The sequence below is a fragment of the Rhinichthys klamathensis genome, unplaced genomic scaffold (genome assembly GCF_029890125.1).
Source record: "Rhinichthys klamathensis goyatoka isolate OS25496 unplaced genomic scaffold, OSU_Roscu_1.1 h1tg000029l_1, whole genome shotgun sequence".
Lineage (NCBI taxonomy): Eukaryota > Metazoa > Chordata > Actinopteri > Cypriniformes > Leuciscidae > Rhinichthys > Rhinichthys klamathensis.
Genome location: NW_026606579.1, coordinates 2,557,797 through 2,583,388, shown reverse-complemented (window position 1 = coordinate 2,583,388; position 25,592 = coordinate 2,557,797). Strand labels below are relative to the sequence as shown.

The 25,592-nt window shown below is 39.2% G+C and overlaps 1 protein-coding gene and 1 long non-coding RNA gene across 2 annotated transcripts in view; one reads left to right on the top strand and one right to left on the bottom strand.

The window, feature by feature from the left end:
* Positions 1-19,061, bottom strand: part of LOC130080002 (uncharacterized) — a 68,273-nt gene extending 49,212 nt beyond the window's left edge. Inside the window, exon 1 of the long non-coding RNA XR_008806637.1 lies at positions 18,981-19,061. This is a non-coding gene — a long non-coding RNA (uncharacterized LOC130080002). The remainder of the gene's footprint in view (positions 1-18,980) is intronic.
* Positions 8,511-11,906, top strand: LOC130080001 (leucine-rich repeat neuronal protein 3). The gene has a single exon (XM_056245268.1). The coding sequence runs from the start codon at positions 8,673-8,675 to the stop codon at positions 10,791-10,793; it is 2,121 nt and encodes a 706-aa protein (XP_056101243.1). The 5' UTR covers positions 8,511-8,672; the 3' UTR covers positions 10,794-11,906.
* Positions 19,062-25,592: the final 6,531 nt, after the last annotated feature.

The following is a 25,592-nucleotide window of genomic DNA, read 5'->3' as shown; positions in this document are numbered from 1 at the left end:
TTATACTGACCCTCCTTTATAAAGCAGTCCACTGAGAAATGATTCGCGCAAACATGAAAGCATTGACGTTGCTCGTGGGGAATATTCCCTTCGAAAACAAACTCAGCCACTGCGTCTTCAGCGGTTCGGATTTAGGAACATTAAAATGACTGTGTTCGTTATTACACCCAAGAACAGAACACCACAATCGCTTAAACGCCATTCTGCTCATAGACAGTGCTCCAGCATATCAACAATGACCGCGCCGGTCCGCGCAGACTATGATTGACAGCTGGCTCACGAGCGAGGGCGGGTCTGTGTTGAAACGCGCCTGTCAATCAACAATCGCGGGAGGGGCGTGTGACGTCACACGGTCGAACGGCTTGATTTGAGGCAGGGGAAAACATAAGGAGATTAAAACAAAACCACTGGATGGATTTTTATCATTATGATGGTTGTGTACAGGCACTGCCAACACACATTTCAGTACAATTAACTTGTAAAAGTGCATGTACCATTATATGACCCCTTTAAATGAACAGTCAATTTTGCTTTGGTGCCTGTGTGATATTTTTGTTGACTTTGCTTAATGGTTGACAGTATTTACCAGTTTTTCAAATTGCAGTAATCAAATCATTTCGGCCTACAGTGCCAACGGTAATAAGTGTGATAAATTCCCAACTTCCAAGGTCATCTAACTCTGTTCAGTAATATATTTGCATTCTTTTTATTAAATATTGTATTTTTATTATTTATATTAATGCATTAAAGATTTAGAATTAACCACGTGTTAATGCAATAATGTTAACACACACACATACACACACACACACATAAATATATATATATATATATATATATATATAGGCAAAAAAGATAACTACCTATAATGGCTTCTCCTAAATCTCTGTCTATTGAAAAGGTCACCACACTCCACATTCTTTCATTGTTTCAAAAGCCTCGACTAGTTATTTTTCAAAATATAGATTTTGATAAGAGAATATGATAGCAGCATATGCTATCTGTGCTTTCAGGAGTAAACAGAGCAGAACCATCCGAGGAGCACTACTGTGCTCTCCATCTGTTCTTAGATAAGAATGATACCTGTAGTAGAGGTATCCGGTGCGATATAAAGCACATACTGGGAGAACTGGGATCTCATTATGCAAAAACAGTCAAGCTAGAGATGTTAAGAAAACACTAAACCATGCACAACTACACTAATAGATCGACTGACACTTGCTATTGGGAACAAGCTTTCAATCAATCAGGCGCAATTAGAGTGAAATGCTGTATTTGTGCCCTGGGGAATTTTATTGGTTTTCATAATTAGGTTCTTCATGGAGTGTAGCTTAGTGATGCAGTTATCCTGTGCGTTGTGCACGGTATCCTTCACTTAGGCTGCTAGGTTATGTACAGTATGTTAGAGCAAACAGCAACGTGACATGTCTCTGTATGACCAATATGCAATAACACCTTGGATCAACTGTTAGGGACAGATGAGTCCGAATGTTCTTACAGCATATTTAGAACTCAGTGGAAAATGCTGGAAAACTACTGAGAACTAAAAGAGAATGCACAATTAGAGATGTAAAATTATGCTAAAAAAAAAATCTGATTAAAGATTATTATAGCGGCATAGAAACATTCTGCATTCTAATTCATGTCAATGTGTTATGTGTAAAACTACAAACTACATTTGCACCCAGAGAATCAGTTGAACCCGACTCAATACAAGCAGTAATGCCTTCCATTGCTGGAAATGGGTAAATAAGGAATGAGAGATAGAGACACTGTTGATCCTTGATGGGTAATGTAGTAACTAAATAGTAGGCAAACTGGTTTATAAGTTTTGCAAGAATAGGCATTTAAACCTTTTAAGCATGCCTTTGCTTACATTTAATGAAATTACTCTACTTTTTATTCTTCTCCACCATATTTAAGAAATATAATATTTAAAATGAGGTAAATATTATGTTTACCAAATTGTGATTTGACAACAGCAAAGCATTTCTGATGTGGCATTTCACTTACACAGAACCGAAGCCTTATCTACAACTTCACTACTGTTCTTTTTCTTGCAAGCGCAGATTTACCCTCAAAAACAAAAAAACAATACAGTTTTTGTTAATTTATGCAAGTAAAAAATGTCATATCACAATTTTTTTCAGGAATATCACGATTCACGCTTTTATAATGTTTTTTTCATGTTGGTTTTTACTATTTTGCAAGTGTATGAGCAGTACAGCCAAACTAATTTCCCTATTTTAAAAATGTAGCCATTCAAGGTAACAGAATATAAAAGAAAAAAGAATGACACCATTTAGGCCAAAGTAGGAGTGGGTTGAAGTTGAAAATCTTTATTTCATTATTTTGTCTTTGCTATTAAAAATAAGAACAAAGATGCACATTACAAATACAATAAAATATAAAAAGGAAATAAACTGCTTTGTTTTTTTCTCAGTAGGTTTATTTAACAGTAGTAAGAAATTGAATAAACAAGTGTACTAAATAAAACACTAGACTTCACTGTATAAATTCTATATACACTGATAAAGCTACTGAAGTTATTCACCGAAGAGCAGTATGTGATTTTCTCTTTGTCTTTTGTTGTTTGATTAACATTAATGACAAGCAGCAGCAGGTTTATTAGGCTGCTGTCACTTTAAGATCTCATGCACGGATCTAATATAGGCCTACCGTAGACTGTAATGTACAGACACTAATTTGGTTTTCTTCCAACTGTTTATGTTCACTTAAGACATAACTGGCTGTGTTTATGTAAACCTTGTGTGTATTTTAAGTAGGGCTGGGTACCGAGTTCGGTACTTTTTAGGTACCGACTGAATTGCCTCGATACTACCGAGTATCGAAACATGTCTTGTTTTTCGGTACCAAATTTCGGTACCTAAGTGGTTAATCTCGTCAACGTCAGTGAAACAATAAGCATTCAGTATGATTGGCTGTGGCGGATAAACACTAGTTTACGCTGCTGCCCAGAGACGCGGCTCGTCGCACGTGAGGCTGTAGTGTGTGTGTGTGTGTGTGTTAGAAGCGCACAGAATACACTTGAGAGTAATGGTGTGTTCACACCGAACGCGAATAGAGCGTCAAATATGCGTATATCACGTCTAGTCAGACGCTTAAATCTTCCGCTCGAGTTCAAATTTTTCAACTTGCGCAGAAGACGTTCGCGGCAAACGCATAATTCGCGACGCCCGCGAATGATGCGTCTATTCACGTCTTTGCATTGACTTTGTATGTAATCTACTCGCACAAATAATTAAATTCGCTTTCGGTGTGAACAAGCCATTAGTAAACACTTGTTCATTAATAAATAATTAAAATATCTCCTTGCTATTGTTTCCTTTCCACATCCATAATTATTAGGCTACTTTTGCCAGTGCTTTGAGGCAAGCTTCACGTGCTGAGCGCGAGGCAAATATCCCGCCCCCCTAGTATAGCCTATATTTAATTTAATTCACATTTATTTGTATAGCATTTTTCACAATAGATATCGTTTCAAAGCAGCTTTACAGAAAATGCATGTGTCTAAATTACAATTTAGAGTGATCTGTTATCAGAGGTGACAGTGTAATGCATTTCAATTAATTTTCATTCAGTTTCATTGTTAAACAATGCATTAAGGCAGAAACAATGAGCTCATTGAAGTAAAGAGTATGTTGTTAAATGATTAGGAAACATAGAAAAATTTAGCATTGGTGCTTTTTTACAAGCTCAAAATATGAGTGTAAAAAAGTAAACAAACTGAAAAAGAAAAAAAATTAGGTAATGTTATATTGTTAAAACTGGTTACATAAAATTGGTATCGAAAAAAGTATCGTTCAGGAACCGGTATCGAAGTCAAGGTATCGGTATCGGTATCGGTATCGAACATTTTGTTACGATACCCAGCCTAGCGCAATAAGATGTAAAAGATAACTTAGTTTAGTACTCAAGGGCTGTTTGACACTCTTTTAGTGTGTGCGCGGTTGGGGTGTCACACTCAGAAAAGCATGTGAATAAAATGTTTAAACGACAACGCTTTAAAACGCATGTAAAGGATACACTTTCATGATTGCGAATAACTGCAATGTCATGTGAGCGTAACTCTACCTCTAAATTAACATGTGATGTGAATGTACGTCGCATTGTACAGTATGTGGGACGGAGGCGCCAGAACTGCAACTGATAGAAGCACTGTAGCTTGATACTAGCATATTTCTTCAAAAGCAGATTGTGGAGACATTTCACGATCAAAAGTCATGATATTGCACACCCCTATATGTAATCATGAATTAGATTTTCTTAGAGAAAATCAGCATCAAACAGTCAGTTACACATTTTAGAAATTGTCTATGTACACTTGTGTTCTTTGAGGGAAAGAAAAGACGGCGGTGGAAAAGCTGAAACCTGTGGGGTCCATCGGTTAATTTGGAACATTGATTCTGGATTAACCGTAGACTCGGCTCTGATTTTGTGAGCACAGGAGCAGGTGCAAAGGGAAATGTTCATTGTGCATTGCACTGGAAACATTATGCACACACATTGCATAGCAAAGCCTGTTTAATGGACTCGTCCCTTACCTTGTAATGGCAAATCAATGAAGTAAAGGGCAGGGGGAGGAACAGCAAAACAGACTATGCCACCCACTGAGAGGTCTATGCAAACTGGCCGGCAGCTAGGTCCTTTGCGTCTTCTCCAGGCCTGATTGAACAACTTACACTAAACATACGAAGAGAGGTGGAAACAAAATGAAAGCTGCAGTGAAACACAAAGAGGAGAGAGAGAGAGCATGGGTGTAAGAGTAAGAGGTGTCTTTCTGTAGACATTTGTGTGAACCTCTGCCCTACTTTCTGTATGACACCCGTTTAACTAGAAATTAAATTCTACAGCTACAACATTGTATATATAAAAATAACCCATGTAAGTTTGCTGGTCATTTATATGTTACTTTTATGTACTTGGCAGATATGTTCTAATCCAAAAAAGTATTTTGTGCTTATGACAATTAACAAAAAATTACCTGTAGGTGAAGTAGTATAATGGCAAGGAAGTGGACAAAATAAAACATCATAAAATCAAAATACATAAATGCACTTTCTAGAAAAGTGTGCTTAATGTGTGTAAAACTCCAATTTAATGCCAATATAACTTCTTTACATTGAAAAAAAAGGGGTTGTAAGGGTAGATATCAGTTAGGTACAAGGACGGGTCAATACTGCTTGTTTCAACACATCTAACAGGATTACCACAAATGAAAGTAAAAAAACCAAACAAAAAAAACAATGAAGAAACAGATGCAAAAAAATAACTAAATAAATAAATAAACAAAAAACAATAACATTATAATCCCAAGAGCAGTTTGCTCTGAGTTGCTACAGCTATTTTCCAATACCCAGAGGGGTTAGCTTGAGCTTTAAGAGGACCTCAAGCTTCGTAATCAGTCCCCAGCCCAAGATTTACAGCCCATCTCAAATCGCCCATCTCAAAGCAAACATTGGAGCCGGGCTGCCACCGTTCAGCCTGAGTTACTTCCCAGGGTCAGCAGGCCTTCTGCCCACCGGACACATTTATTCAAACATGCCCCTATATTTCACAGGCCCAATCAAGATGATGCTAGCTCTGTGATATCAGGTCTGGCAAATAACGACGGGCAACGATTCTCCGGCTCCTCTCCCTCCAATTTTGTTGACTTACTCTGCAGTACATCAGGACGGTGATTAGAGGCATCCATCTTGAAATTCCATTTTCTCTGGTATTAGTTGCATTTCTCTCTGTCTCTGAAAGTGTGCCGCACTATGCAAGGTATTGCCACTTACGCTCTATGAGCCACGGTGTTGTTCCAAGTCCTTAAGTGTGTACGTTCTCACCTACACTTAACTGGGTTAGGCCTAATTTCCTTCATTTGTCTTTGACTGGAGTTTTTAATGGGTGTGCACTGTGCAGTACCTTTATTGCTGTTACACAGTCATTGGAGGTTAATACAGGTTTAGTTGTATTAGTATGTGTCTCCTCTCCTGGGAGTGTGTGGATACTTTAACAGAAACAGCCTCCAGAACACAATCATGAGCCAACCATTACATGGGTGGTGATGGCGCAGTGGATAAGACACATTCCTTTGGTGTGAGAGACCCGGTTTCGAATCCACTGTGAGACACCAATGTGTCCCTGAGCAAGACACTTAACCCCTAGTTGCTCCAGAGGCGTGCGACCTCTGACATATATAGCAATTGTAAGTCGCTTTGGATAAAAGCGTCAGCTAAATGAATAAATGTAAATGTAAAACAAGACATTATTTACCATTGCAGAATCTAGAGCTTTAACATGGTTATTTCTGGAGGATAGGGTAACGATTTTGCAGTCTTAAAATGACTAAACGTTCTTTGATTTCTTTCTCACTTCACAACAGTACAGTTGTGCAGTACATGCAATATGCCAAATAGTTTTAGCTACCTTTTTAGCTGTAGTTGAATAATCTAAATAATTGTGTTCTGAAATATTGTGGACATACCAAACAGTTGCAGCTAATTCTGTGGAACTATGGAAACCTTGATGTAACACACTCAAAACAGTGCCAAATTATTCAAGCCCCATTGAACTACGCCTCTTTATTGTGCATTGGTAAATGGTCCTATTCACTATGTGAAATCACTGAACACTGAAACTCTGGCCCTACATCAAAAACATAACCTTGTCTAAAAGGGCAAGATAATAAAAACAATCCTGCATAACAGAAAATGCAAAGTAGTACAAAAATATATTGAATGTGAACCGTCTCTAATAAGAGAAACACTTCATTTATTATGCACCCTTAAATTGTTCTACACTTAAAGTATATTAAATACTAAGGACTAATTTAAATCACTATTAATATCTTGGAAAATATCTGGAAAAATCACAGATCCAGAACTATCACAATTTAGAAGAAGAGACTAGAAAGATCAAAAGAAAAACTAACTGCATTTTCGCTTTTTGCACATTAACACTATGCTGTTAACAGACAAGCATGCTTACGCACTGCACTAGTAGTGAACTAGCACTACCAGAGAGAGCATGCAGGTACTGCAGGAGCAGTGCTCCATTTAACACCTCAGGAAAATAGGCCATTCTTGTCAGTCAGGAAAACTAGATGCATTTGGCTGACACAGGTATTGTCAAGCATCCAATTTCCAACCACTGTGAGAGCAGCCGCACACCTATGAGGTGTAATAAACACCCAAATTTAATAGCACTCATTACCCGCTAGACTTTACAATTTGCAATTAACAATTTGACTGTGTCTATGGAAAGAGAGTGTAGTTCCTAGTGTTTCTGTTTACAACACAAGTATAGGTCAGTGATGGCGAGACATTAACAGATCAGATACTCTTTTGTAATCATGATTACCAGACAAACAACTGAAACGGAGAAGGCCCTGTATACCATGTATTTCAAACAGATTCTATTGCCACAAATATTAGTCACCAGAAGGTCCCTTTATTGAAGCTTTTTCTGAATGTTCTTGGCTTTATGAAGAATCTTGTTGCCTTGGAAAGTCACACATTTCGCCCCCTCAAATACTCAACACTCTCACCTCCACAGAGCATTGAGGGATGAACTCCCATTTCTCCATGTCTGCGAAACTTACTGCAGACTTTTTGTGGATTCCTTACTTCCTCACCACCTTCCTTAGCCACCGAAGTCGAAAAGAGGGATGATGATTTGATGGAAAATGCTCTCTCTTTTTGTCTCACTCACTTTCTTTCTGGCTATAGCTTCCATGGTAACCCTGGTGATGCAGAGCTCTCACATAATTGCTGTTGGATTTTTTTAAAGGCTCTTCTGCATAGCAAAACAACGATAGTTGCTTTTAACAGTGGAAAAATAACAAACAATTGGTATAATACTGTTGAGATAAAATATCTAATATTCAAGGCCATGGTATATGTTGCTTATAGCCCAGTTGCATTATTTTCACTAAACAGGAAAGTAATGAGAATGTTTTGTGTACACAGCTATAACATTTCATCATGGTCCATTGCATCTGGGGAATGTACCCTTTTGAAAAATAAGCAGCAATATTAATGTCTACAACAAGTCAAACACACTAAGCTTTGTAATTCCCACATTTTAGGACAACTTCGGCTTTAGAATCCCAAAATAATATTTTGGGTGAAGGACACCCATATCCATATGTCAAAGGCTTAGCGTGCAAGGTACTGCTGAATAAAATGTCAGCAGACATCAGAGTGCTTTAATGTGGCTTTTGTAAATGTCAGCATGCCTCTGTCTTGCCTTAGTGATGCCCTTGCATTTTTCGATAATTATATGCTAATATTTTTCATCTCTTTCTTCTTATTTTCCTCAGGTAGAAGTGGATTAGGATGATGATGGCACCATCCATAGTATTAAATGAAATGAACAGCCTTGTGTCTGCCTAGCTGAAACCACCGCTACCTGAGGTTTAATGGTGACCGCTTCACCTTTATCTGCCTAGCCTGTAAAATTGCATACACCACCTTCAATCTGAATAACGGGAGACTTAGCAACGGGACACTGCATCTGTTGACAGCACATCGGTCAGGGCCTAGGGAAGGCCCTCTGTTGGATTCAATAGTGATCACCACAAATGGTTGATTATTTTTGAAGTGAAGTGCTTTTGCTGCAAAATCTTTACGGACCAACTCCTTACTGGTGGGAACTGTGCCAATATGAAGGACATATCATTTGCGGATTATTTGCTAGTGGGCCTTGCAGTGACTACGTTTGTTCTGGCTGCAGAAGAGAAAGTCAGTTGTCCCAAACTTTGTGTATGTGAAATTAGACCCTGGTTTTCCCCTAGCTCCGTCTATATGGAGGCTCCTACTGTTGACTGTAATGACCTGGGACTTTTTAACCTGCCCATGAGATTGCCATCTGATACACAAGTCGTTTTGCTTCAGACCAACAACATTGCTAAGATTGAGCACTCTTTGGATTACCTGCCCAACATCACTGAGATTGATCTCTCACAAAACAACCTGTCATCAATAAGTGACTTCAACATTGGCCACCTCCCTCAACTCTTATCCCTACACATGGAGGAAAACTGGATATGCGCCCTACCAGACAACAGCCTTTCTCAACTGACCAACCTTCAGGAGCTCTACCTGAATCATAACCTCATCTCCTTTATTTCTCCAGAGGCTTTTCGTGGCCTTCAGAGCTTGCTGAGACTGCACCTCAACTCCAACCGGCTTCAGAGTATAAGAAGTGAATGGTTTGAGCCATTACCGAATTTGGAAATTCTAATGATTGGGGAAAATCCTATCCTTTCTATTCAGGATATGAGCTTCAAGCCTCTAAGAAACCTGCGCAGTCTGGTTCTTACTAGAATGAACCTGTCACAGATACCAGATGATTCACTTCTGGGCCTTGACAATCTGGAAAGTATCTCATTCTATGACAATACATTCCCTAAGGTACCCCATGGTGCACTCAAGCATCTTAAGAGCCTGAAGTTTTTGGATCTCAATAAGAACCCCATTGGGAGAATTCAAAGGGGCGACTTTGTGGACATGCTCCATCTTAAGGAACTGGGCATTAACAGCATGCCTGAGTTGGTGTCCATTGATAGTTTTGCCCTCAACAACCTCCCAGAACTGACCAAAATCGAAGCCACCAACAACCCTAAACTTTCGTATATACATCCAAATGCTTTCTATAGGCTACCAAGGCTGGAAACTCTAATGCTAAATGGTAATGCTTTAAGTGCCCTGCACCGGATCACAGTAGAGTCCCTCCCAAATCTCCGGGAGGTAAGCATGCACTCTAACCCTATCCGCTGTGACTGCGTTGTACGGTGGATGAACATGAACAAGACAAACATCCGTTTCATGGAGCCTGACTCCCTATTCTGTGTGGAACCTCCAGAGTATGAAGGTCAGCATGTGCGGCAGGTTCACTTCAGAGAGATGATGGAGATCTGTCTGCCTCTCATCTCTTCAGAGAGCCTCCCCACACAAATCAGTGTGGATAGTGGGAGATCTGTGTCCCTGCACTGCCGTGCCTTTGCTGAACCTGAGCCAGACATATACTGGGTGACTCCGTCTGGGAGAAGGATCATCCCAAATGCAGTTTTTGAGAGATTCTACATGCACCCTGAAGGCACCCTTGATATTTATGATATCACTGAGAATGAGGCTGGATTGTACACGTGTGTGGCACACAATCTTGTTGGGGCAGACCTAAAATCTGTCTCGGTGGAGGTAAATGGATACTTCCCACAGCCTGTCAATTACTCACTGAATGTCAACATCCAATCTGTACAGACCAACTCTGTGTTGATATCCTGGAAGGCCTCTCATGGTAGCCTGGCACCAAACATTAAGTGGTATACAATGCCCAGTCCGAACCATCCAACTATGGCATTCACAGCTAGGGTACCATCTGACATGACTGTATACAATCTTACACATCTCAACCCTGCTACACAGTACAAAGTGTGTGTGGACATTCACAGCATCCATCATAGACACGACACCAAGTGTGTCAATGTCCTAACTAAAGGATTAGAACAAGCCGTAAAGAACTCCGAGAGGTGGGACGTGGCACTGATTGCTGCATTTGGTCTACTTTTCATTGTGATCTTAGTGGCTTGCTTTCTGATTTATGTCTTTATGAGGAACCACTGCATTTATGGAGAACTGAAGCGATACCCTTCCAAAATGGCTCTGATGTCTGAGACCAGCCAGAAGTCTCCTTTTACAAGGCTCTGGATTTCTGGGAAAGGGATGCCAGCTGCTGTTGAGGTTAAAGCTACAGTCATAAATGTGTTGGACAATGCCTTTTAAGCTGCACATGCAGAGGACCACAAATACTACAAGCAAACTGACAAGGCAAGAGTGGAGAACATACTGTTCCAACTTGCCATTTATCTTTTTGCCTTGACATAGACATCAAATTCAAATGGAAGGGATGTCTGAAAATCTATAACTAGCTCTATATCCCCTCATCATGAGCTGTCAGATGTGGCAAATGGCAATGGAACAGTGGTAACTAGCGAGAAGTAGAGGGAGAGACTTGCTGCCAAAATATGCAGTGTGATATTTGTAGGCCATTCACTGACAACAGATGATATTAAGACCTCAAGAAGGTGTTGTTTCTCATACTTGACTGTTACATGTGTAAAGAGTAGTGGAGCAGTCTTTGTGGTCCCAAGCAATACCGTCTGTGCTGTACGACAACCATAGGCGCGTTAGAGACCTGACTGTTTGTTGAGAAGGAAACCTAGTAGAATAGAAGATCACGATGATTATGATGTGAACTTTTGATGAAATATGTTGTTTTTCTATTTAAAAGCAGATCTGTCTTTTCATGGCTAAAATTGTTATATATTCTATCCAGAAATGTAACAGGTATCTTCTGTGCAGTAGCCAGGCAGTAAACAAGTGTGAATTATTTGCGGTATGAAAGATACAACTTAAGCAACGAGACCACACATTTGCTGAATAAAACACAAATGTACATTTTAAGGAATCTATATACATACATATATTATATTTGATTATATTACTATCAGGACTGGATGTTGTTGAATGCAGACGCTTTAAAAGCATCTCTCATATAAATTGCCGTAGGTTGATCATGACAGGGTAAGTGCCTACTCCTGAATCTTACACCAGAAAAAAGAAAAAGAAAAAAAATCACTTTTGAATGTTACTTCTAATGGTTTCCTGAGAGATCCCTGGAGAACAGAGCCATGATTCCAGCCTCACGCAAATTTGTGCAAATACTATATCAGTATTTCTAGCATAAACATGGTTTAAAAGCATTGCGTCCTTGCTTTGAGTGTGAAAAAGCCATTTTTATATTGACTGTCTTTTCTACCCTAAGCACATTAGTCAATCAGACCAATGTGCTTAAGGTAATGTAAAAACTAAATAAATGTCAGCATTTTTTTTCTCATGTTGGAATAAGGATGTTTACTGACCTAGTTTCTGGGGAATTAAAAAAAATAATTTACCATTATGAACACGTGTCTTGAGAGAATAGTTCATCCAGAAAATATACTCCTGCTCCTATCTGTACGATGAAAGTGAATAGGGATGGATGCGGTCAAGCTTAAAAAACAAACAAACAGGTGAACATGTTGCAGTGCAAATGAACAAATATCATTGTATGGAAAAGAGCAGTTTAGATGTTCTGCTAAACTTCCTAAGTGTTTTCACCTAAGTAAGTCAAATGTGATTGAAACAACATGAGGGTCAGCAAATGGCAATCATTTGTAGGTGAACTATTTTTCCAGTGGTATAAGGAGGGGACTGCCAGATTCAAATCTAAGACAGCCAAACCAGCAGCAAAGAATCACATTGTATTTGCTCCATTTAAGATCCAGGACAGACTCACAACCCAAAAAATTACAAACATGATGAATGCTTGTCAGTCACTGACTGACACGGAAGATTTGTCAGACAGGTGTGCTCGTACATCAGCAAGGCTTTCAGCAGTGCAGACAGGCCTTTTAGAGGCCGGCCATCACTCAAACACAAGGAGAGCTAAATTATAACTCAAACTCTATACCGGTACTGTTCAGGCAGGCTGGAGTCCACCAGCATTTGCCCTCGCTTTTCAGTCACATTTCAGGTTGAGGTGCTTCTGTAGCTACAGACAAGGTCGCCATGTACCTGCACCGTATCAAAAGAGAAATTACATACTAGCAGAAGTACGGGACTATTCATCTGAAATGGATTGTGGAATCCAGATAAGACTGCAATAATAGAAAGCATTGGCACAATTCAAAATTCATTAAGTAATTATACATGATTATGATTGTCCAGATTCCTGTGACTTTAGCCAAATTACATTGTTCAGTGGCAGCCACATAAAAAAACATCTGTATTAAACCTTACATACACTGAATAAGAAAAGTCAGTGAGATGTCACGATTTAGTTCTTAAAGAGGACAAAACAAAATGAAATCCTCAAACATGTTTCACTGCATCTTACACAGATGAAATAACTCCAAGGCCATCTAATATGGTATAAGAATGCATCTGTCTGCATATTAAACCATTTCTAGACGAATAACTTTAAGGAAGGAGTACGAAAGATTTTGCCACTGCAATTCATAGAACCCGCAAAAGCTTAAGGGGCCTAACAATGATATCCTAACAATTTCACTAAACACCTTTTTGTTGAACATACTACCTAAACTGTCTAAGACAAATTCAATTCCACAATGCCTGAAAACATGTAATATCGCAGGAATATTCCTAACAACAGTCCTTTTCGCTTAGGTAGTCTCACTAAGGAGAGATTAAATTTCCCATAGTCCTGTTTTGTTTATTAGCCAAACCCAGCTGGACACCTGAGTTATTGCCCTATTAAAAACTACATATTTGCTCTTGGGCCTTTCCTGCTACAGGCCACCAATGCAATAAAAAGCTAAATGACAACAATCATTTATACATTTTTTTCATAGGCACCCAGAGATTTGGATAATTACAGCACTTAAAATCTCTGTGAGCTCACCCTGATGTGATCTGGCTTACAAATTGTACAATAATGTGTGATGTAGTGCTAACTCGGTCCCTGTAATGCAGGGGCAAAATGAAAAGGTCAACAAAATTATACTACTGTAACTACTGAAAAATCAACATAAGATCAAATTAAACTAAATATATTTGACATAGATGACAAAAAATGCAGTTAGGGTCCATGCAATCGCTTTTTCCTTGAAAGACAATCTTGCATTTAACCAGACAGTATTCAGTTCTGAGTGGTGACCACACTGAATGCATGTCCTGAAGAGACAAAATGTCAGGAGGACATGTTTCTCGCCCATCAGAGCACCGCAGCCTCCAGATGCATGTGTCATGAGGTTAACAAAATGTTTTACTTACAGATAAGCAATCATGAAAAACAAAGGTTCTTTGAATGCACCTGTAAAATGCTAACAAACACAAGCACATTTTACAACATTTAAATAGCATACGAATGCTATTTATCCATTTATTCATTTTGCAGACTGATCTCATGAAATGGCGTATGTATGACACGCCAATTCGTATTTCCATTTTTGGCGTGCTATCAACACGCATAATCGCTTTTCAGCGTGTTTATTAACGCCTTTGACTTAACGTTATATTACTGTATTATGTATATATAAATATATGACCTACCCCAACCCCGTCCCTAAACCTACCCGTCACTGGGGTTAATACCATTTATGAGTCTTCTCCTACCATCCTAGGAAAAGAAATATCGCTCCACAGATGTAGATATAGATTTTGCTTCGTTTCGCTCGGACATTTAACGGCGTACGCATACACGCGGAATTTTGACAAGCTTTCAAACTTCACCTCAATGGCAAAAACAAATAATATATTGGCAGTCAGACCTGTTATGGCTCATTAATACTCCTCCGTTTCTAAGAAAATACCTCTGAGTGAAAATGAGGACAACATCAGATTCCTTAGGGAGCCTTTAAGCCAGTTGGCACTCAGATTCCTGCATGGATCATTGCCTTCCTGATCATTGATCGATTGCTTTGTCTTTTAGCCCATGTGTTTGCAAAAAAGAATTTCACTAAGGCAGCTGAGAAGCCCAATCAATGGCTGGGCTAATGAGCTATTCACACCAGTGTCTGCACTCAAAGAGATGGGCAATAAAAGAGATCCCTCACATTTCTAGACATAAACAGGGTCACAGGTAGCGTCAGAAATTAAATTCTTTATTAAGGAATGATATTTGCCTCCATGGAATTGACTTTCAGGGGGAATTTTTACTTTTATGAGGGCAAATGATACATTTATGCCAAATACTTGCATAGAATTAATTAATCTAAACGTCACTATAATGTCTAAACACTTATAACCAGATAGGCCTGTGTATAATAATACATATATCACTGTCCAAAAATATCTAGATTATTTTTTTCACTTTTGTTCATTCCTGGTCCTAGCCAGCCATGTCCCTCTTCCAAGTTATGCCAGCTTCTTCTTCAATGTTAATTTATAACGTGCCATAAGCAACAAACACAAGTAAATGGAGACAGCCCAATTTAGCTCAATTCTGACTAGGATTACAAAATGGTAACTGCACATTAAGGGAGAATTTAGATGGGGCCGTTGTGATTTAAAAATGTGTATACAGCAAATATCCACAGCGTTCCATTTCTCAGACTGACCATACAGAGGGCAGCTTTTAAAGCAGCGTTGCCAGGCAACACCAATGAAAACAGCAAACAGTGTAAAACAAAATAGATTATTGCCTGCATGCTGCTGAACTTTTTGCCAGTTTGTTGCATGTGTCCCAACATAATTTTCAAAGAATTGACTCGTGAATCAAAGGCTTAAAAGGACACACCAAGGAGGTCAATAATACCTGGATAAAACTGTAATCTTTGCTCATGGGCAACTTTGTGAGCCAATCATTTGTGCTGCGAATTCCATGTGACTAATCACTTTAAAGCTGCAGGCATACTGAAAATGTTCTGACAACACTATGCTGATGGCACTACAAGAACACTGACCCACAGCACAGGCCCATGCGAGATTACTAGGGTTTTCTTTTCTCAGGAAAAAATGCTTTCCAATTAAACTGATTGATATGGGAGAAAACACATTGCATGCTGTAGTAAAGAAATTTAAACTATCAAATAACCAGTACAACGGAATCTCCCTTACAAACTGAACCAGTTTAAGAAATAATAGAATCTGTTATTCTCCAACTGGTTTGTTGACTTAAATTTTGTTCATTTAAATTAGGCTGAAGTAAAATATAATTATTTAAGAGAAAAACTTGATTAAAACAAATGTAAAAAAAGACAAAAGCACAAAACAAAAATATTAAAACAAACTAAAATCTGAAAAAGCTATTTCGAAATATTAATAAATGCTATTATAGTTTATAAATAGTACTTAACAATGGGTTAGCTACAACATTTGTTGGGATGAAAATGGTGGGAAAGCTTGTTGTGAAAAGTAAATATGTTGCTGAAATCTACTTTTCTACAGCCTCTCTCTCTCTCTCTCTCTCTCTCTCTCTCTCTCTCTCTCTCTCTCTCTCTCTCTCTCTCTCTCTCTCTCTCTCTCTCTCTCTCTCTACAAACACACACGCACACTCACAATTACGTAGAATGAGTGTCATTTACACAAACTGCCAACTTTTTGATTGTTTTATAGGTTTAAAGCAGCAAAGTACCCCCTGAGGAACACGTATCCCTGGTTGGGAATCACTCAATTACACTATAACCTTGTTATCAGAGATATAAAGAACAAATCAAGTGTTAAGAGTTTGTGATCCATAAAATTACTATTTTGGTTAAGATGAAATTCCTACAGTCCATGAAAACCACAATGCTGATGGTCATGATAAAGTTACATTGAAGTGTATACAGAAGCCGCAGCTGATGTTTGTAACCATTCCGAGTGACATTTTCGTATGTGAAAATGGTGAACATACAATACTTTTTTTTTTTTTTGCTTTAATACATTGCCTTTCATTTCCATCTTTAAAACTTGTGCATTGACACCTTGTGCATTCCATATAGTCCTGCTCCTTGTGGCACATTGGAATATTAGAAATGCCATATTCCCTCAGATCATTACACGCTTCCTTGAGAACTACAATAACAATTGCCTGCGCTGCAGAAAAAAAGTATTTGATGTTCATTATACTTTCTGTTGATTTCTCCCTTACTCTTTTTTTCCTCTCTCGCCTTTCAAGCTGCTTCCATCCCTCTCATATAAAAATGAATCTCCCAAATTACAGCGACACTGCAAAAATGTACTTCATATTGATAATAATTGCATTCAGCATTAATTATCTATTTATATTATTTTGCAATTGCGATGAGGCATGCTGGTTGTTAGCAGCTCTAACTTGTGACAGTCTGCGCCACTTGCTAATCTACGATTATGAAACGATCTGTCATTCTAATTGAGTTACTCTATAAGATACCTAAAAAATGATGCACTGCCAAATCTGGAATTCAATCTAATAAAAAGCTACCAAACAAATTCTCTTAAAACACCCATTCATAATCATCTGATCTTTAACAGCCCCATTAGATGAAAAAACCAATGGCTGCAAGATTCAAGACAGTCGTCTCAATTACACTGAGGGAGAGGCTTGTTGTCTTCTAGGCGCTTTACCTCTGGAAGAACATTGGTGATAATGAGACCTGTCCAGCTCCCTCTGAAGTCTTTCAGGCCATTAGTGAGATCCGAAGCAGGCCTGGTTCATGGATCCTGGTGTTTAAGCCAGCACCATCATTAATATCAGACCTGAGCTGACTGCTGTCTAGCCTTTGTGGGGGCATGTTAATATATGCCATTTCACAGCTAGCCACAGAGATGGTAGAAGAGTCTCCAACACAACCTTCAGCATGGGTTAACAGGATGGAAGTGAGACGTGCAGGGGCAACTGGAATGCGTGAGAGTGTATCCATGCAGCTAATGAGAGGAATCAATCAGGAACATGGCCGTCTCTAAAGCCAAAGCCTCTCGCTCTGTGGAGACACTGTCAGGAGCTGCTGTTCTTGAATCTGCCTCGTTCAAACTGACTGCTACAGTAACGTAAAGATATCGCCACAGGGTAATCTTTCAAAATGAGCACCAACCACATTATATCTCAACATCCGCCAACAGAAATACATCATATCGATGCACTCTCTGAAGCAATCTCTTACAGCTGAAGTTACAGCTTCACGTCTCATAAAACACCCTATTTTAAAAGAAGATGGCCTACTTTTTCTACTTTTCTACTCAGACATATTCTATGATGCTGATGCAATGACTAGCATCAGATCTATGACTTGCGACCAGAGTTCAAGCCACAGAGACACACCCGCTTTGAATACCATGATGCAGCAGCAAGCCTCAAGCCACTGGAGCACTGAAGGACTTCAAAACCAATCCCAGCGATCTGGAGTGATGTCACTAGACACTGTGCTTTCACAGCAGAACAAAGCCAGCGCCGTATTTATGTGGCTTTTTATGTGAGCCATGCAGAAAAATCGATGGCCTTGAGTGAAAATTAGCTCCGCCATCAAAACAGAATGCTGCCGACAATTGACAAAGTTCACGAAAGCGTATGAAGCCAACAAAAACATACCAAAATAGACAATGACAGAATATCAAATTGTTTTAAGTCAGATTTGAAAACAAATCAGTTTTGCACACGAGTGCTGACAGAAGTGAGCCAAAACACTCCTTAAGAATGCTCTTACGAAAGGCACTGCAGTGGTACTAAGGTGTAGTGATCAGACGGCATTACCATGGCACCTTGATATATCAATAACAAAGAGCAGAAATATTGTTGCATTACATAGAACTCCAAAATACTTCCAAGAACATGGTGTGACTATGGTTTAAAAAACATGGTACTATGTCAGAAAAAAAACATGGTAGCCTACCTTTACTTAACCCCACCCCCTTATATTAGCATCACTGTACCATTAAACCTTGTACAGGATGTTATTTACAGGATACTATCTGCAGGATACTTCATAGAATACCATGATACCACGGTGCTTGTAAAAACACGTGCCTGAAAGTGCATTGAAAAAACAACATCCTCCCTCGTCTCTTGTATGGTCTTCCTCAATCGAGAATTCACAAGAAGTCTCCCTTTTTAAGTGCATCTCTTGTAGCCAGCAGAAAACAAAATTAGCCTCTGTTAGACGGACATGTGAGACATTTTGGATTTGTATTTTGCATTTTGGATTCATCAATTCAGAACCCACTTCCAGGTGAGTCGGAAAAAAAGCAATGGAATTAGGAATGGAAACGGCAAACAATAGAGTTTGATCAGCTTCAATCATTTTCAGCCATTGCAGGCATTTTCATTTGCACTCTTCAGTTGACAGCATAAAATACCTTGTCTTGTTTTCTCTGCACCATGCGGCAGTAATAGCATCTTCATCACAATCTAAATGGCAGATGCAGGCATGATTGAGTGTGCTTCTCTGACAGTATTGTGTGTATGCATGCAACCTGATTCCTTCTGAATTCCCACTCATAGATCAAACATACCTTTTATTTGTATCATGATAAAGCAGTAAATCACATACATCTGCATACTGGCGACTCCACCCATGTATCCGCTCTCCATGATTCCCCCAATGCTGGTTTATGGGGTCAAACACACTCTAGGAGAGAGGGAAGAGAATGATAGATTACACAAATTAAACCTCCAGAGGATGATAAAGATGCAGACTTTCCACAGCACATTGTGAACTTTCTTACTTAATTGTGCTTCCTAGAAGCCAAACAAACTTGTGCATAAACCTACTACAGTGCTAACCTTAGACCCTCCGTGAGCCTGGGATAATCCTCCCAGTGCACCAAACATGAGGATTTTGAAAGAATATCAACCCTATCCTGCTGGAATGGCAGCTAATCAATCGAAATCTTATTTTGAACAAGCACTACATTATTTTTCTTCCCTAAGGGAATTATTTGTTGAGGCTAGCCGTTAGCAAAACAACCCGGTGCTGCTGCTGCTTTGTACCTAAATAGAATTGAACAAGGTAGTGAGGGTAATCAATTGAATTGAGCTATATTTCATGCAATATGTCATGCTAAATTAGCCCTGTAATCAATAGCCATGCTAGATAATTATACATCCCGGCATGGACCATGTAAGTAATTTAGCGATCCATTACTTAATTCAGTGCAAAAATAACTCAATATCTAGATGCTGGAGCATGCATCTTTTAGAGAATAGCCATATTTTTTGCACTAACCATGAAAACACTGAAAGGGATTGTTTAAAACCAACAGTAAAGGCTATGCTACTGTTAAATATCCATATCTACCACAAGTTTAGATGAATTCTGACCTCCACCAACGGCATATCACACCCTGAACAAGTCAAGCGACGATCCTCCATTTCGCTGTTGCTCGGTTGATTGACTAAAATGATGCACATCTCAGTGGGCCAATCGGACAGTGCCAGAACCAGGGCAGTCCAACACTGGCAGATGGACAAATGAGTGGTCAGGTGCCTTCACAAGGCTCTTTGAGTGATGATGATGATGAGCCTGTGTTTGGCAGGTCACTCGCACAGATGGTGAGAGCCTCGCCTTCCCGCTGCTTCCCAGCCGGCTTTACTTTTTCATTCGACGCCTGACATCAGTATCATGTCTAAGCGAATCGGCTGTTCATGTGGAAGAAGTCGTCAGAGTAGCTTAGAGAAACAACACTTGTACACACCTGCTCCCCAGAGTGAGCTAAGTTTAGGAGGGAACAGTGATGTAGCAACTTCATGCGAAAACACGACATATCTAACCAGCTTGCCACATGTCGCACAGCATGTCCTATACAAGAAACAGAATATTCATTTTAAAATTCACTTATTGACTACATGCTGGAAACAGTGATAGCATTAGCTTATACACACACATAAACTACCTCGCTTTTCCCTCCTTACTAAACTGGTGTTCAAGTCGACATGACTAAATGACATTATTCTCCGCTGAATAGATGCTCCATCTTGCTCGCATAATGACAGAGGAGCGAGGTCATTGTGCACATCTTTGGTATGCATCAAATACAGTTCGGTGGGAATGGAGCTGCCTATGACTGGAATAGCAAATGACCTTTGTTGTATTGATTCTGGCGTGGGCTACACAAGGCTGTCAGGCCATCTCAGAAGCGCTTGGGGCCCTTTAGGAGACCGAATGAACCCGTGAGCTGCTAACTGAACACTCTGCACCATGGAGTTTTGTTGGGAACACCTTTTAAATGTGCAATAAAGACTTTTATGCACATTTTTACTGCATCAATTAAGCTTACGGCCCCTGCGCAATGCTCTATATTGGCATGTTTAACAGAATTATAAATTTATCCTTTACTATGCAAATGTTGAACCTTCAGTTGATGGTCTCCAGGAAACAGATGCCATCAGTTATTCCACTACTTTTCAAAGTTTGGGAGAAAACTTTCATCTGTGTAATCAAAAGAGTAGAAATCAGTCTGTATTTTTTTAGTTATACTCATCTCTAAAACATCGCATTGCCTAGAAATGGCTCTTTTTGAGTGCTTTTAATAAAACATCTAAAAATATATATTTATACAATAATCACAAATGGTTGGAAAACAAAAATGGACACAAGCTCTACACTGTACACAAATTTCAACATAGATTCATTCTAGCTACACTAAATTAATTTAATTCATTGTTGCATTCAGAAATGTCAGAGTGCCCTGTCAGACCTTCTTCTATTGTCATTTTCTGTTCAGTATCTTTTATAAAGCAAAGCAAACCTTGCTAAACAAGTTAGATCTCATAAACATGTTTATAGCTAGTTAGCTACCAAATAACAACACATGTGGTATAATGGCACAGACATTTGAAGGTAACTATCGAGACTCTTGAGTACAATCAAATCAATGCTTTGACAAAAGATAACAAAAGTAGAGGTCCTAATTAAAACCGACGTGGAAGCAGTGCATGGAGAAGGTGACTTGTTTTGGTAGATCTCAAAATGCTCTTATAGACCACAGGCAGAAAAGAAATTACACAAACACATAGTGCCTAAGACACTATGGAAACTTCAGAACAAGGCTAATCACTTTGTTGTTTACTATACTTTACGACCACGCTCAGATCAAAAAGAATGGGAAACACTGAAAAAGCAGCAAATTAAACCTCCGTCTGAACAAAGCCGTCCGCTTTCGTGAATATATAATATTGATCTTTTGACCGACAGCGCAAAAGACTATAGCTCGAAGCTTCAAACACCACCTCCCCATTTTCAGTGCAGTCAAGATTTTTGATTTCACCACCAACAAATCCAATAAGGTTTCAACCTACTTATACATGAGCAGTCCTACAAATCAATGTGGTTTGGGATACAGCATGAGCGTGGTGAAACTCTACAAGGATCAATAGCACAATAACACACCTGGAAGGAGCCCAGGCGTGACACAAAAGCAACATCAGAACTGCAGCTTGTTTATGCCGTCCAAAGAGATATGCTGTCAAAAGCCTGTACGCGGGTTACAAAGGAAAACTGCTGAGAACAATGAGGAACAAACGGCACATGTGAAGGCAATGGTAAACACACGCTTCCACTTGAAAGACAGACAGTCCTGAGTGTAGCAGTTTATTTACATCCCAATAAACACAAAACACAAGAATTCAAGGTGGACTCTTCACAGATTGCATGCATGAATTATTTGCGCTTCATAAATTAAAGATTGTTGCTGCTCGTCTTGGCCGAGGCCCCAATCTTATTCAACAGAGAGGTGTTGAAGAAACAGCGGGTGTGGGTTGAGACATTGTTTGGGCGCACATGTGACGGGAAGCAGTACGTAAGCGCAAGTGAAATGGTTTAGTGAAATCACAAACGTGTCTCTACATGACCTAATAATTCAAAGAGAAATGCAATGGAAGTGTCCTTTGAAAAGTAGAAAGTTACCCATCTGAAATTCCTTTTCTTCTGCTGTCTGAGCGTAAAAGTTTGAGGAAAAAAAAAAATCACATATTTATGAATGCACATATATTTTTTTGGAGTGCACTGCATTAGGCATGGATCTCGCTTGTGTATGTTCATAATCTGCTTTGCTTCTGTACAAACTAGCTGTCTCAATGAAGCAAACCATATTGATCTTCCTGGTTTCTTTTCAATCCCTTGCTCCCATGAGCCTTCAAAAGAGTACACGATGTTCCATGCGGTGCTAATGAATGGGGCTACACCTGCGTGTTCCTCTGTCCCGTGTCTCTTCGTGACCAGCGTGTTCCTTCAGGCTTAGAACGTCTTGTTGTCTCGCGCTTATCTTCCCCAGGCACTCGCCGTCACGTGGGGACAAACCTTTCATCCGTCTTCTCGCTCTGGCAATGCGGCCATGCGCATAAACTACCAAGTCCTTGAGTTTCTGGCGGTCCTCTCCCTTATAATCATCTTGTTATCCTTTATCGTAACTTACAGGCGATACGGATGATGAAGTTTGGCCTTCGGAGATATCAAACACATAGTTACGTCAAACCGAGAGAGGTTTTCCTACTGTGAGCAGTAGCCAGATACAACTTTCATCATTTCTTTCTTGCAAGACTATGGTAATACGAAGGGAATCTGAATGGCTAAAGGAGCTGATCAAAGGCAAAACCCATCAGAAGCCATTTATTTCAGTGCACGAAAACTCATCATATTCACTGGACATTATTCAGAGGCAAAAGATCCATGTGTACCTACAGCGAGTCACGTCGTTCAACACCCTAAAGCAAAATGGCCACCACATACCAGCAAGGCCACGTGCCCAGTTTCATATCTCAGAATCAATCCGACAGGAATGTCTGAGCAACGCTGCTCTCGGTCGAAGTACAAGCACATCATCCAGGTCTGATTTGGCCCTCAGGCATTGCAAGACGATCTGCCTTCTACATCAGAGCGAACCGTATTTAGTTTTTCATCTGTTAATCTGTATGCAGAAACACGTGCTCAGCACACATTGCTTTTTATTCATTCGGTCAAGCTAAAAATCAAGCCAATTTTTCTTGTATTTAAACACGTGCATTTGTGTAGAAATTTCATTTCGAGCGGGTGTCAGAAGTCAACATTTAATCAGTATAAAAACTGGACAAAGTGCATTTATTAATATTCAAATTTGCTGTGCTGTTACCCCACTGATGGGGCTGGTAAACACACTGCCGTAATTGCACAGATCTGTCCTTCAAACATACTAACCATTATCCGGGCAAATCATGCATCCTTTTGTATACTCCTCGCCTGTCTGAAACACACAACACCACACACAATTCTAAGCAGAGAAATAAAGTAAGGAAATTGCTATTGATCCATATTCTCTGAAACACTGCCACATTACACTCATGATATGCAGCCTTCGGTCGTCAATAATGCATTCATGTGGGGATAAAAAATGTGGCTGTTAAAATTCAGCAGTGTGTTCAATGTATATGCATGAACGCTGAACCCTGTCGAGCAATTCAGCCTCTTAACAAAACTAATGTGAGACAGAAAAGACAGTGTGGAAGAAAGAGCCAAATCTGCATTATTATACACTGCCAGCAGCCACGACTGAGCTCTGTCTGGGTTATAAGCAGATCTCCCAGTCAATTATGGGTGATACAGAATGACAGAAGCACATTTCTCCATATGGCTATCATGGCATGACTGTACACATTGTCTCTCATTACACAAGCGTATGTTTACCTAGAGTGAATTTCACAAAGTAATGCCAGGGTCATTGGTCACCCTAAAATAAAGAAATTATATTTGCACGTTATTAACCCTTTGGGGTCCTTCATTTCAGAGTCACACTCAGGACCTTCGGGTCCAAATGGGCCGGAAGGGTGGGATTAATATTTATAAAAAAAAATCATCTTTTTTTTTTTTTACTTGTTTTTTATAATATTTTTTCTTTTCTTTTTTGGTGTTTTGAGATAATTTCAAAAATAAAAATGATTTATAATTAATATTAATGCAATAGTTATGACCCATTTTTTCCCCATTGAATATAATAGTTTTTTTTTTTTTTTTTTAAAGCTGTATTTCATTTTAGAGTCAAGCCTAGGCCTCATGAAAGCAATTTTTGAAATGAGATGGATGCCATCTGGTGGACAAACTGAGCATTTAAAAAATTCAAAACCCATATGTAATCTGAATTTATTAGTGTGTATGTGTATAAAAGTGTGTTTGTGTGTGTGTGTGTGTATGTGGATGTGTCTGTTTTGCACTCTTGATGTTTTATAGATTCACCCCTTCACTGTTGTGTGCTTTTTTTCTGGATCGTGGCTGATTTGTAGATTGTACGCACAAAAAAACTCTGTATTTTCACATTTTTGCCAATTTCCCATTAATTTCCTATGCGGGTCCATTTGGACCCGAAGGTCCTGAGTGTGACTATTTTTTTTACAACCACTTAGACTTTTCAAATCCTGTCCCCAATTTTTTTGGGTGTTCATATACCAAGTACCAACAAAGTCACCAAATTTCGGACCATTCCGATAAAGCTATGATTTAAAAAAAAAAAATTATTTAAATGCTTCGGGTCCATTTGGGCCGAAGGACCCCAGAGGATTAAATGACATTTTCATGACAATTAAGCAAATTGTCATTACTGTAGTGAAATAAAAGGAGAAAATATTAGGCCCCACTTAATAGCCCATGCGTCTTTAACAACTATGTATGATCATTTGAAACAACGCACTTTATGGCCACACACACACACTGCCCTGACTGCAGCTAAATTCGCTTGTCAATTCACCTTTTAGTGCTTAATCCTGTTCTGTATACACAGTTCAGTAATTTACGGGAGTGACAACTGCATTCTAGAACCGAAATTACTCCCGAGAATTGCAGTTACAACCGCATTTTCAAAATTCTACGCAGTGTGTACGGAACCAAACTGAACAACTAGTTGTTAATGACGTATTTTAACGAGCATCAGAAAATGTGGTACGAGCCTTGACTCATTCGTGTTGCCAGATCTTGCTAGAAAAACAGCAAAAAAGAACAAGCCCATAATAAACTGAAATAAATCCAAATGCTCTATACTGAAACAAAATTTCAGACCTGCTCACTTTAATAACTCCATATCTCGATCATTGATTCCGTTTTTTTAATTGATGTATATGGATGAAATGAAGAATGGATATTTCTTGACTGTTTTAAAGAGATT

What these genes read in the sequence shown, in the direction of transcription:
- LOC130080001 (XM_056245268.1), top strand. Translation starts at nt 8,673, where the DNA reads ATGAAGGACATATCATTTGCGGATTATTTGCTAGTGGGCCTTGCAGTG.